Source organism: Vigna unguiculata, chromosome 8 (genome assembly GCF_037176805.1).
Source record: "Vigna unguiculata cultivar grain cowpea cultivar isolate G323 ecotype 2 chromosome 8, ASM3717680v1, whole genome shotgun sequence".
In the NCBI taxonomy this organism is placed as follows: domain Eukaryota; kingdom Viridiplantae; phylum Streptophyta; class Magnoliopsida; order Fabales; family Fabaceae; genus Vigna; species Vigna unguiculata.
This window is the reverse complement of record NC_140799.1, coordinates 3,052,855-3,066,379: the sequence shown is the minus strand read 5'-3', so window position 1 is coordinate 3,066,379 and position 13,525 is coordinate 3,052,855. Positions and strand designations below refer to the sequence as shown.

The 13,525-nt window shown below is 30.4% G+C and overlaps 2 protein-coding genes across 11 annotated transcripts; both read right to left on the bottom strand.

Moving 5' to 3' along the window:
• Window positions 1-319: 319 nt before the first annotated feature.
• LOC114193025 (Ubiquitin carboxyl-terminal hydrolase family protein) lies at window positions 320-4,895 on the bottom strand. Of its 10 annotated transcripts, none has more exons than XR_003606203.2 (5): window positions 4,658-4,895; window positions 2,521-3,882; window positions 1,428-1,514; window positions 950-1,096; window positions 320-767 (listed from the first exon to the last, which is right to left on the bottom strand). XR_003606203.2 is itself a non-coding variant. In XM_028082718.2 (3 exons), exon 2 carries the CDS (start codon window positions 3,848-3,850, stop codon window positions 2,522-2,524), a length of 1,329 nt encoding a protein of 442 aa, XP_027938519.1. In that variant the 5' UTR covers window positions 3,851-3,882; window positions 4,658-4,895; the 3' UTR covers window positions 1,688-1,878; window position 2,521. The 10 variants fall into 10 exon arrangements, 3 of the variants coding, with proteins under 3 accessions (XP_027938519.1, XP_027938518.1, XP_027938517.1); XR_003606202.2 differs by lacking the exon at window positions 320-767 and adding an exon at window positions 4,251-4,403 and having other exon boundaries at window positions 815-1,096; XR_003606201.2 differs by lacking the exon at window positions 320-767 and having other exon boundaries at window positions 815-1,096; window positions 2,521-3,904.
• A 3,656-nt stretch (window positions 4,896-8,551) lies between these two features.
• On the bottom strand, window positions 8,552-9,227 carry LOC146884028 (uncharacterized). Its single transcript, XM_085665531.1, has one exon. It carries the CDS (start codon window positions 9,140-9,142, stop codon window positions 8,831-8,833), a length of 312 nt encoding a protein of 103 aa, XP_085521657.1. The 5' UTR covers window positions 9,143-9,227; the 3' UTR covers window positions 8,552-8,830.
• Between the last annotated feature and the right edge of the window lie 4,298 nt (window positions 9,228-13,525).

The window sequence follows — 13,525 nt, the reverse complement described above, 5'->3', positions numbered from 1 at the left end:
GTGATTGGGGTTGGATAGGCATGTACATGAATTGAGGGTGTTTGTCTATCATCACCCTGTTTGTTATTCTCAACAATGAAAGTGAATAATTTAATATTTTTTATTTGTTTTCTTGGAATATAGTTTTGAAATTTTGTTTGCTTCTCAATAGAGTTGTAAAAACGAGAAGTATTTAAGTGATTTCATATATTTATTTTGCAAAGCATTGCGTGTAAACAAGTAAAATAAATGTTGTTGATCTGAAATAGACATTATTCAACAATTACAAACTATATGATGCCAGAAATGAAAAATATTTGATGTTGTTCAATGCAGGAAATATGATAATGCAGAACCAATGAACTGCAAATAACCATTACCGGGATCTGACTAAAATTCACATATAAATTATACATAATCCTAAAACCGGAGTTTCTTTAGAGCAATATATAAGTTAATGAGCAAAGAGATCATAAACATGAAACAAAAAAAATGACAAAAACTGGAGATTTTGTGATGAAAATCTGGTAAAACAAAATCAAATTCATCTTATCATTGTGTTGGATGCTTCAATTGATGGAGCAACACCAGAAGAACTTTTTAGGTAAAAAATACTGGATGCAAAATTCAATTTGCTGCAAGCCTCCTGTTTCATTATATCTATCCTGTTCATGCAAGATACTTAATATTAACCTGCTTCAAGCATGGCTTTAATGAAGGCGCAGTGTCAAGCTCCAGGTTTTCTTCAAGACTCGTGTGTATAAAATTCTAAGCATACAGATGTTTTCCTAGAAACGAATTACACACAAAATTATCTACCAAATGCAAAATAACAAGAAGCTAAAATGGTTGTCACTTTCACATTTTCTCAAAATAACAGATTACATATGATTTTTCACAATTCCATGCTATAGTAGACAGCTTAAAAATAAAGTTTAATTCTCAAAGAATAACATAGCTAGCAGATTACCATAAAACTGCTCACATGAACCAGCAAAACTGATCACACAAGACTGGCCCAAGGACCTAGGATGCACCCAACACACTCTGAATATGGCTAACAAATGAATTCCATCAAGACACAGCTACATAACAACGTAACAAATAAAGACTGAACCTGCAGCACACATAACAGATATATTAGATGAAATAGCGTCATGCGCCCTACTACAAGTCATTGAAAAATCTAAAAAATCTAAAAAAGAAATAAAACAGTGGAATCTTGAACAATCTAGAAATTGTGTGGACAGAAGAACTATGTAAGGAACAACAAAAAGGATATGTGAAAGCCAATGCCAAACCAATAATGCCATTTCCAAACAAAGATCCTCCAAAAATATACTCATTTAAAAGAAATAAAAGTTTAAAGGACTTAAAGCAGATGCCTTGAAATCTGCCATGTTGTTACTGTGGACTCAATGAAAACCAAACTACACAGATTGTGTTACCTCCTCAGGTCTAACTCCATTATTCCTCATCTCATCAGAGGTCTTGAAAGCATATTCAGCAGCCCCTGACAAGTGAGCCAATGGCCACTGCATAGATAAAAAACTATTAGGTATCACCCCATCTTCTACCATATCCTTCTACATCTGTACAACAACTCTAAGGAGTGATTTCTTTTGCGAAGACAACATAAAGTTAAAGACACTAGCAGAGAGAATTGTCCCATTTTCTTTTACAGTAGAATAAAAAGACAACATAAACTTGTAGCATCCCCATCTGGCATACGATGAAAGCATGGTACTACAAACAACTTCATCTTTATCACATTCCACATCAAGCATCTCCAAGAAGATCTCTTCAGTCTGTTTTAGCTTTTCAACTTGCCCTTATAAGCGCTACACTACTCAGTATACAATTACACTTGGTCTGTTGTTCAGCTCCTGAGGCACCAAACTACCAATACACTATCAATCTCTATATTTTGGAGGAAAACAACAATATAAAGTGAAGTATTCATGCCATACAACACACCCACTAGGTTCACCAATATTTTCTTAATAATCATACCTTATTTTGAAGATTTTTTAAAGAAAGTATTTAATAACATTCTTTATCCTTTACTATCGAGTCATTTCTCGAATTTAGTCCCCACCCATCGCCCATTTTTTTGTTTGTCAATTTTGGTTTTCACTATTTTAATCTTCTCTTTTTTGTTTATCTGCTAACTTACATCCAGTATTTAATGCAAAAGTTGATGTGGCAGTACAGTGATGAGGTGGGTGTGTTGTGTAATGTCATATCAGCATTTCCTTTAAATATGGAAGTCATCTTAACATGTTGATTGAAATTGCACTACTAAAATAATGGTTCACCAAATTCCAAGAACGGAGACCAAATTCGACCAAATGAAACAGCAGCAACACCAAACAGGCAATTTGAAATCTACTTCCAATGAAAATCAAAAGTAACCCTCAAAATTTGATGCATTAAGGTAAACAATTGCATTCTCCCAAGAGTTTGATGTTACATCAAGGAATACAATCCTCAAAAATGAAGCAGTTATCTATCTCTATCGAAATTGGAACACACTCTGACCTCATGAGTTTTCAAATTTTCGATAAGTGTGAGCAATCTCTCCAACATCCATCTCAAGATCATCCTCAAGTAAAGGATCCTCATAATCCAAGGTACCAGTTTGATCAATCTGCACATGCAACTCCCCCATTTCAGAATCACACTGGTCCGAAACCAAATCATCATAACATTCCGCATCAGACCCCTCACTACAAACCTCTAACTTCTTCTTCCTCCCTCTGTAACCCACAAGCCCTAGGACCTTCTCCTTCCATAGCACCAAGGGACATTTCTCAATGAGCTCAGAACCCTCATAAGCCTCAGTCAAAAACACACTAAACCTCTTCCCCCTCTCTGACACATAGAAGATCCCACAATGCTTCAGCAGAAGCCTCATCAACTTCTGAGGCATCACAAGCTCCCAACGAAAGTGAGTAAGGTGATCAGTGACCAACCTCTTCTCAATAGTGAAATTAAGCAGTTCATGCATAACAGCAACAGCCCTTTTATCAAACTCCAAAGAACCAGCTTTAAGTCCACGGGCATCTGCATAGGGAGACAAATAAGACATCTCCTGAAAATGCTGAATCTTTTCAGCATAGTACCGATATACCCTCTTATAATTTGAAGGAAACTTCAAAGGGAACGGAACTGAAAGCACGCCAGGGAATTCACTTTCACTTCCACTTCCAGCTACTCCTCTCACCACCTTCTTCTCCAACTCAGTAATTGCCCATTCAGGATTCCAAGACACAAGCTCCAAAAACTCAATCCCATCAAGTGTTTTCACCACCTTAAAATGTTGAGGATACTTGTGCACCCAATGGACTCTAAAATCCAAGGACAACCCAAAATCTCTTCTAAAGTGAGCAATCTTCTCCAACGGAAGACGTTTCTCCACTGACATCATGAGAAACCTTGTAACATATTCCGCAGCCTTGTCAGCATGATCCTCGATGACCCTTTGCTGTTGTTCCATCAAGTCCTCGGCTTTTGGGGTCATGCCGCACCATAGGACCCCCTTTTGGTCCTTGTAGAGTTCAAAGAGTTTGGGGGTTTTGCGGAGGAAATCAGAGATTCGGTGGGGCTTAGGGAGGTTGATTTGCCTGCGGTGATTCTCTAGGGAGCGAACAGGAATAATCATTTCGGGCTCTTGCTTCAGAAGCTCCATTAAGTAAATGATTTTGGAGACTATCTTCCATTTCTCGGTTACGACTTCAAGGTCGTGAACCCTCTTCTTCTTGCTCCTATCTTGGACCCTCCTGCTGCTCGTCATCCATCGGATCAGAAACTCACCGTGGTAACAGTAACGATCCCTTGTTCTTCCTAACCACCGATTACACATCAACATCACTAATCCAACTTACTTCTCAATGTTACTATCTACAATTCCAATGAGCACCATCTAGCATAAGTTAAATTATCCAATAATCAACAAAAAGAAACAACAATACTAACAACATACTGCATGAAACTGCATTTCACATAGTGAAAAAAGGTGTTTATGGTGTAGCCTTGTTGGATTGAAAAGGTTTTTAGTTGAGCTAGATAAAGTGTCATAACAATTGTGCAGTCAAATACCGGGTCTATATCAGGAACAATTTCGGCATTTTCTACTTGGAAGGTTGTTCTGTCTAAGAGCATGTGAGAAGGGAAAAGGGAACTTTAGTTTAAAACCAATAAATTGAAACTTTCGTCATATTTCCAAAAAAAAATGATCAGAAGTATAGTTTATATTGATGATCAAATACCTTCAAACTAAACTTGAATGGCTTTTACATTATTGATTTTAGTTGAGATCGTCAGACTCTAAAAAGACACAGTACGAAGCGGTTGCAGAGCATAGAACAAACTATTCAAGAACAACTTGTAAAGTTCATTCTGCAACCACCAAGCCAAAAATCCTGTAACCACCATATCCTTATCATTGCCTCCATCATAACACAGAACCAGCCACAAATTTAGAAAAAAACTGAAGCAAAAAGCGGTCACAAAAAGAAAGAAGCAGAGAACAAAATCCTAAACCCCAATCCTAGAACCAAACATAAAAACGAAGCATAAAAATACTGTCAAAATCATAGATAGCATGCTCAACTGTTAACTACGGAAACGACGCCATTGATTGTCGTTTCGTGTGCGGAAATAAACAAAAACTCACCGCATTTAGGTTCCTTCTTCTCCTCTCCCTCTCCTCGCGGGCGGCTCTCTCTGTTCGTACGGCGCTGTCGTTCTCTCTGTTCGCCACGCCGTCGTTGTTGCCAGAGTTCGTGACGTCGTTGTCGTTCCGGTCATTGGCGTGGTGGTGCGCTTCTCAGGTCAAGACATTGTTGTCGTTCCTGCGTCACCGTGGTTCGTGCTATAATATTTTACTCAACTAATTTTCAGTTTCCATTGAATATTATGCCTTTGATTTTTATTTTTTTTTCATGTTATAAGCAAAATTTAACTCAAACTCCAATTAATTTAAAAATTATAATAAATATTTTTTTTTCAACTCCTATTGGATTAAATAAGATGAACTTTTTATCCTAAATTCAAAATAAACACTTATTCCTGTAGATTTTTTACTATTAACTTATATTTAAAATATTAATTTCATTACTATCATATACATATTTCATATTTTATTTAAAAAATTTTAGTTTCTTTATTCTTACCTTTGTTAAAACAATTCAAAATGATCTATTGAGCAATATAGATAGGATCAGACTTTGTCTAAAAAAAATCACAGTATAAATTTATTAGGTACTCATCAAATGAGGCTAAATTCGTTTTTACACATGTTGTCCTATGTATAAATTATTTCTAGGAAATGACACATAAATGTCAATTAAACATAAAAGAGTATAATCTATGAGAAAAAAGTTATGCTCTTTTTATAAATTATTTTATACTTTCTATCAAACCTAAATTTTTCCATGTTTATATTTCTTAAATATCATAAATATGTTTATTAATAAATAATGAGAAATTAATGTTACAAGTTATTAATAGTAAGATACATTAGTACATTAATAACATTGTTTTAAAATTTTTAATAAATTCATTGAATTAATTATTTCTTTTAGCATGTGTGATTACTTTAAAAAATTATTATATTAATTATCAAATAATAATAACAATTTTTACTACATTTCTCTCTCCCTTGATCTTAATGTTCTAAGTATTCATTCTACAATAGACTAGACAGACAAAAAAAATTATAAAATAATAAATATTTGAATGTTTTTAATTGAAATTTTAACCTAAAGATGTTAAAATAGGTCACAATGATGAAAAATCATAAAACATGCTAGGTAAAATAGAAAAAAAAAATCTAGATTAATTGGTCATTATTTTCTTAATTATACTTCTTTTAGTATATATATATATATATAATGAGTTAAGACGGTTTATTAGTAAATATGTCAAGATGAAGTTATGTTAAATAATTATTATCAAATGTAGTCATTTAGAATATTTTATTATATTTTGAATAAACTTGGGATTAAATGTTATGGTAGAGTAATATATGTGTTGTATAAAATTTTTCATAGTTATTGATTGTCACTAAATAACAATTATGGTTTATCGTATTTTTTATTTTTATTTTATTTGTCAGTAGAGTGATTCTTTATGATAAAGACGATAATGCTCGATATTTTTTTTCGACAAAAATAAAAAAGTATATTACAAGATTATAATATGAAAAAAAACATGATTCTCAAAAAGTTTTCATTTTTTTTAGAATGACTCAATTATTTTAAATGGTCATAAATAAAATAAAAAATCAAGCATGAGATAAAATAATATCTTAACCTTCAACTAATTATTAAAATAATATGAGATATTATATTCAATAAGAGATGTTTAAAGTTACATAGCTCAATGTTAGAAAATTATTAGGTAAGATAAAAATTTGAAAATAATAAATACAAATAGTGCGTGACAAAATACTTAAAAAAAAAATGTAAGATTTGAAAGAGTACACATTAAACCGAATTAAACAAGAATATGTTTGCTAAAGCCGAGAATAATTTTCAAATTAAAGAAATGAAAAACAAATAACATCATTCAAAAGTCACCATTGATTAATAATAGTTACTTCAAATAGGATCTGCAATATGGAGAAGAAGGGTTATTTTAAAGAGAACACAACGTGGAGAAAAAGTATTATTTCAATTCAAGCGAATCAAAAAAACATGAAAAAAGATAAGCCATCTCAAAGGGAACATGCAAACACTACACAAAGATCACAAAAAATGGAGAATTTTGTTAATATAACATGAATCCCACATAAAACTTGTAAAAACAAAAGGTGGTTTCAACACCAACAAAAACTCTTATACACCTACAAAACCATCATCATAATTATATGAAATTTATACTTTTTACAACCTCTTATTCTTTCCATGTTTTTATTATTTATAATATTTTTATGTTATTCCTATCAGTATTAAGTAATTATCTTTATAAGATTTATAATATAATATTTAATTATACATGAAAATATCGTTTTCAAAAAGCATGTTTTACTTTGAATTCTAATTTTCCAACACTTTACTTCCCTGAATCAATTTACTAATTATGTAAAATATATTACGTGTGCATTTGTTTTCTTCTTATGCATACTATAATATGATATTATATATATATATATATATATATATATATAAAGTTTTTTAAATAAATATTTTGTTTTGAATACTAAAATTGATATCATTGTTACATTGTCTAATTAAAATAACATACATATTCTCAATTAAAAATAGGAATATTCGGACAAAAAAATATTTAAAATATTTTAGTTTATTATAATTCATATTTTAAAATTTTTACGAATAAAATTAAACTAATGATATGTTTGCATACTAATTATTAAAATTCTCTATCAACAACCATCTATTTGTAAAAGACAAAATAAATTTCTCCTAAACATTATCCCATTCTTCCTAAATTTATTCTTCTATACAAATCTTAATTAACTATTGAGTTTTTGTATTTTTTTTATTGGTTAAGTTATGGTTTGAAGTTAAGGCTTTTACATATGGGAAATGCATATTTGTAAAGTTAAGAAGGTTTTTCATATATTGATTCAGTCCTAGCCTCAATTCCTAAACTTTCTCTCTATTATCCTCATGTTAAAATGTCAAACACCTTTGAATTTAACTTGTAACTAGTCAAATAGTAATCTTTAAACATTTTTAGAGCTAACTCAAATAGTATTTAATAAGTATTAATAAGAGTGTTTATTAGGTTAAATAATATGATGACTTAATTTAATATAAATAAATCGAACTTTTTTTAGTTTTTTTTGGATAAAAATCCAACTTAAATTATTATATAATAATGACATAACTACTATTTAACCTACTCAATTATTCTATTACCTAAAAGTGTATTTTCTAAAATACTAATTTATCATCATCATCTTCCTTTTATCTTCTTCACGTGCTTCCCAAATTTCCCCAACATCCATCTAATTTTTTCCCTTCTAAAAATTTCCATTTTTTCTAATCACAGTTAAAAAACCAGAGCAAACATATATTTTAAGTCATAACCCTATTACCATATTTGTGAAAGGGAAAAAAACGATGAAATTCGAAAAAGGAGCAATAATTTCGATCTACTCTGACGCACATTCACTTTTTCTCGGACTTCGTATCACTTTTGTGATGGAAAAGAAAGTTGAAAAAAAGCAAAAGAAACTTTACCCGGTGAAAGATGGCGATGATCATGACCAAGAAGACCACATCATTGAATATCATGAACATGTTAGGGACACAAAAACACAGAAACAGCTTTTTTTTTTTCAAACAAAAATTTTTAAACCATCTTTACTCTTAAACTTTTTCTTCAAGTTTATCTCATAATGATTCAGAGTTATTAGAGCGTGCTCGATCTTAATAACTGATAATTCTTCTCACAAAACCAGAACTCAAAAATGTTCCTGGTGTTTTCTCTTCATCGATCTATTTACCTTGTTTGAGTGAAACTCAATCCAAATTCTGAGTTTAAAATCTGTCACTAAAATTGCTGAATAAAAATTAGTCATTGACTGATCTCAAGAATGTTGAGAATTTCAACCAGAAAACCCAATTGAAGTTGTTAACCTTTTAGCATTTGAAATCAATCAAGCTTACAAGAACATTTTTTTTTTCCATCAAACTTAGAACATTCTCTGTATATATCCAAAAGCAATGAATGAAAAGTGGTGTCCAATTTTTCATTCACAATGCTGAAATTACATAACCCCAAGAACTTCCTCACACTATATTATATAAAACATCAACACTTACCAAGAAAAGAGAGACGTTGACTTTCAGTATTGGGTGGGTCAACAGGAAAAATGTTAACTTTTCTTTCCTTTCACTTTTCGTTTTCCGGTGGTGGTGGCGGCGGCGGAGCGGTGGCGGAGGTTTCCGTCGTTGAGGATCAGCGGCATGTCGTCGTTGGCCTCATCGACATCTTCTTGGGTGGCAATTCTGATGCAGCAATGTTCCAAGGAGGCAAAGAAAGCTGTGGTGACGCCATTGATGAACCACATGGCCACCCCATCAGGTTTTCCGCAACCTCTGATCTTGTTTTCGCCACCATTTTCGCTGCTACTTGTTGATCGGAGAGTGAAGAAGCCGTTGGTGGAGGAGGAGGTGGTGGCTGCCATGGCTACTGTTGAAGTGGCCACAACAACAAGAAGATGGTGAAGGTTTTGGTAGCTAATGAACTTTTGCTAGGTTTAGTTATAACTGTGTAATTTGATTATATATATATATATATATATATATATATATATATATATATATATATATATATATATATATATATATATATGAACATTGACAAAATTAAAAAAATAATAATAATAATAATAATCTTGGTGTCCTAGTATAATGGAAATTCAATTTAGTCTTTTTCATTCCCCTGATTAGCTTTCCTTTTTGTTTTCATTTAACAATTTTGATTTATTTGTTCTTGACATTTAATGTTTGATTAATTGTGTTTTTAGTTTATGAGATTTGAAAGAAACTTTCTTTTTTTACATTTTAGTTTCTCAAATAAATAAAAAAGTTAATGTTCTCAAATTTAGTAAATGATTATATTTTTAGTTTATCAAGACGTGCGATGGTAACATAAATGATTATAAGTTATCCCATGACCTTTATTTAAGTCGTGTCCAAGTGTCATATTATAAAAAAAAAATGTAAGTTTCAAGTGCTGAAGATTATATTATATAAAATATAAATTGAATAACTAAAGACATGTTTACCTAATTTTATGAATTAGATACATGTTTAAATTTGTAATATTTATTTAAAGTAGTAGGCACTACTTTTGTCCATATTTCCTTTAAATAACAATGGTAAAATTAACATACGGATCAAAAGTACAAAACTAAAATAAGAGGGACCAAGCTAAATCGAAAAAAAAAAAACTTCAATTGAAAATGTAATTAAGTGAATAACTAGACTTAATTACATCTTTTTTCCACAAATACTACGTGATTTTGGTTCTCTCAAATTTCAATAATGTTTGTTAATTTTTCATATATCACAAGCTAATATCCTTAAGTTTTTTGTTTCAATTATGTTAATTGGGTCATCTAAATATCATAATTCTATTAATTTAAATCACTTTGAACTTGTTGATGTGACATTGAATAATGATATAGATGGTGTGTTCTAAAAAACAAAAGAATTGGGTGTCAATGACATTAGTACTATTGATTGTTTTGGAGTAGTGATGATGATGGTGGTGATATTAAAATAGAAACAAACAATAATGGGCCTGCAGTCCATGGGAAGGGCCCAGTAATAATTGGTCCAGAATATTGCTTGCAAAGCGATGGCAGAAGAAAAAAAAAGGCACCATTTTCACATTCCGATTTGACTAAACAAAAGAGAAAAAGAGTGCGCAGGATAAGGCTTCATGAGGTTACTTTGAATTCCATTTAGAAAAAAATCTAAGATTTAATTAAAATGCCAGAGTTTGGGTATAATTGGTTTGATTTCAACAAAATATTCACTTTACCAACACAACCTAAAATTGTAAGTTTGATCTTTTATTAATTAAGCTTTTTATTACATAATTAAATGAAATATTGTCAAATTCTTTTTGTATGTAAATAGGATCATTAATTTATTATGTTCACACTTACTTAATTAAGAAAAAAGAAAAAAATGTATTTTTTTATGGATCTGTATTATCTAATTTAAGAGAAAATTGATATAAAAGCAAATATATAGAAACTAAAAGAAGTATTCAAAGAGTGACGAAGAAAAATAATAGAGTAATTAATATATCATGTGTACATCTATGTAAAGAAATTAACTTGGAGAAAAAATTTTATATTACATTTCATATATTAGGTTCCTTTGATTGTTTAGTTAAATATCCATTAAAATTTGGTTATGTTGTTTTCACCTTGTTACCAAAGAAAATATTTTTTTTTTCATCTTTAAAAGTTTCAAAATAATTTGTAGTGTTTTCATTAATTATTATTAGTGGAAGATTTTATTAAACTAGTTTTTTCATCTATATTGGATTTATTTCATTAAAAAGTTTTGGTGTACGCTAAACTTTTTTTTTCTTTTGTTTTATGTATACTATTTTTTGTGTGCATATTATTATATAGGGAAGATTTAATTTGTTTTCGCTGGTTATTATTATTTTTTTGTCTTTCCAACACTTTATAATGTATTGCTATAAGGTATAAATAGAAACAAAATATGATTTGAATATCTCATTCAAAATTTGAGTTCAATCTGGTGTTATTTCTTTTATACGAATGACTTGTGATTAATTGTATTCAAATCTTCTCTCTCTTCTTATACGTCAATTTAAAATAATGATTAAACATATTTTTCAACCCCGAATTATTATAAAAAAAATACGTTTTGTTCCTAAATTAAATTATAAAACATTTTTTCCTACAACTTATAAAAATAATGTAAAACAACATTCCCAACCAATAATACGAGAAAATTATATTATAGTCCACTAATACAACTCCATTTATCACATAAAATGTTTTATAGAACTTTGATACACCACTTAAACTAAATATTTTATAATTTAAAACTTATAAAACAAAAAACTAAAATCATAGACCTAATTTGAAGTGTGTAGGTGAAGGTGTGAATGTAGTATACTTTATGCACGATTCATGATTGCCTTTCTTTCTGGATTAGGTCTTCAACCTTCTGGATCACTTCATGCTTATTATAATCAACTCACATTCCCAACACCTAAATTTAATATGGTAAATCGAAAGTGACAACCTTGACGAACAAAAAAAAAAAGACTAAGTAGGTGTTAGCATTAAAGTAGTTAATAGTACACACAACTATAATGCCTTAAGACCAAGTAATTATATCTAAAATTAAAATTAATTTTATTATGATAATTTAAACTATAAAAGAAGATATTTTATTTTATTTTATTTTTCAAGTTCAAATAATTCGTTTGCCCAGTATATGGCGAATCTAAGTTGGAAGCCGTTTAAGAAAATGAGTTGAACTAACCTAATAAAATATTTCAAGTATTCTATTAACTTATATGAGGCTATGAGGTTAGTCTAGAGTGACTTATTTATCAGTTACAAATATGAACATATTACTTTCTTCTCGTCACATACCGAATTTCATTTCTCGTCGTGTCTTTTATTTGAGATTTGAAAATATGTTTATACATCAAAGTTTTGTCTGAAAATGAAATTTGTAGAAGCACTTAAGTTATTTTACTGATCATTGAAAATATGTTTATATATTAAACTATTTATAAAAGCAGCAAAAAAAAACTATGATTAAAATCCCTAACTATTTTTACTATACTATTGAAATTACTAACAAAATTTACTGAAAAAAATAAATTTGTCTATAAATTTAAATTATTGACAGATCTTACTGATGAATTTTAAATTTTTAATTACCGAAAAATTTATTTTTATCGATAAAATTCATAGATAAATTTATCGGTAATACATATTATATTTCGTTGGTAGTTATAAATTTTAAAATTTTTTGACAAAATCTGTCAATAATTTAGAATGCTTATTACCGAAAGATTTGTAGTTGATAAATTCGTCGATAAAAAGAGCAACACATTTCTCGTCCAAATATAGATTTATTATGAATCACACTTAAACCCTAGAAGGGGATTTCCTCCTCTCATGATTTTGACCATGTTCGGTAAAGATAATTGTTTCATCCTTGTTGCAAGTTTCACCTCCACACAAGATTGTCGCTGACAACACCTATCACTACTGGAGGTGTCACATACTTCGTTATCCTTCCTTCTCCCAAAACATAGATGCCCTTCTTTGCTCTTGTAGGATACCCAAACAAAGAACTGAAGGTTTCCTCCTTGTGACCTCATCGTGTAGATCAAAATCACCAACGTTGTCGGTGTCACTAATGCTTTCCCTTTTCTTTTTAAACAAATGTGTAGGGCTTTCCCCTTTCACTAGAGCATCACCGCGTTTGCAAGCGAAGATGACTATATGGAGGTAGGCGTTGATCGCAAAAGGTGATTGGAGTTGGGTAGGAGAAATATAGTAGAGAGGAAGAAGATGAAAGTGGAAAGTGATAGTTTTTGAATATGTTTGTGTATTTGGATGGTGAAAGCGATGGTGAAAGAAGCGAAAAATAGAGGCTGGAGATGGTGATGCCATGAAGATGATGGAGTTCGAAAGGGCGACGAAGAATGATGAAGAAATGGGGTTCTAGAGGCTGAATGGTGATGGTGTTTGATGGGTGGAGAGAATTGTGTTGGAGTGGAATAAAAACACAAACTTTATCCACTTTCACCGCTGTCGTAAATGGATATTGTCAACACACAATTTCCTCCAGGTGAATAAATTTATTTAAGAAAAAAATTATTTAATGGTAAATAAAAAAATGTGAAATAAAAATTTCTTCGAAGATTTTTAAACTTTAATTTTAGGAAAAAAAAGAAAAAAAGAGAGATGAAAAAAAAGAAAAAAAAAAAAGGAAGAGCCCAATTCCTTTTTAATTATCACACCATTCTCATGAGCCAAACAATCCAACAT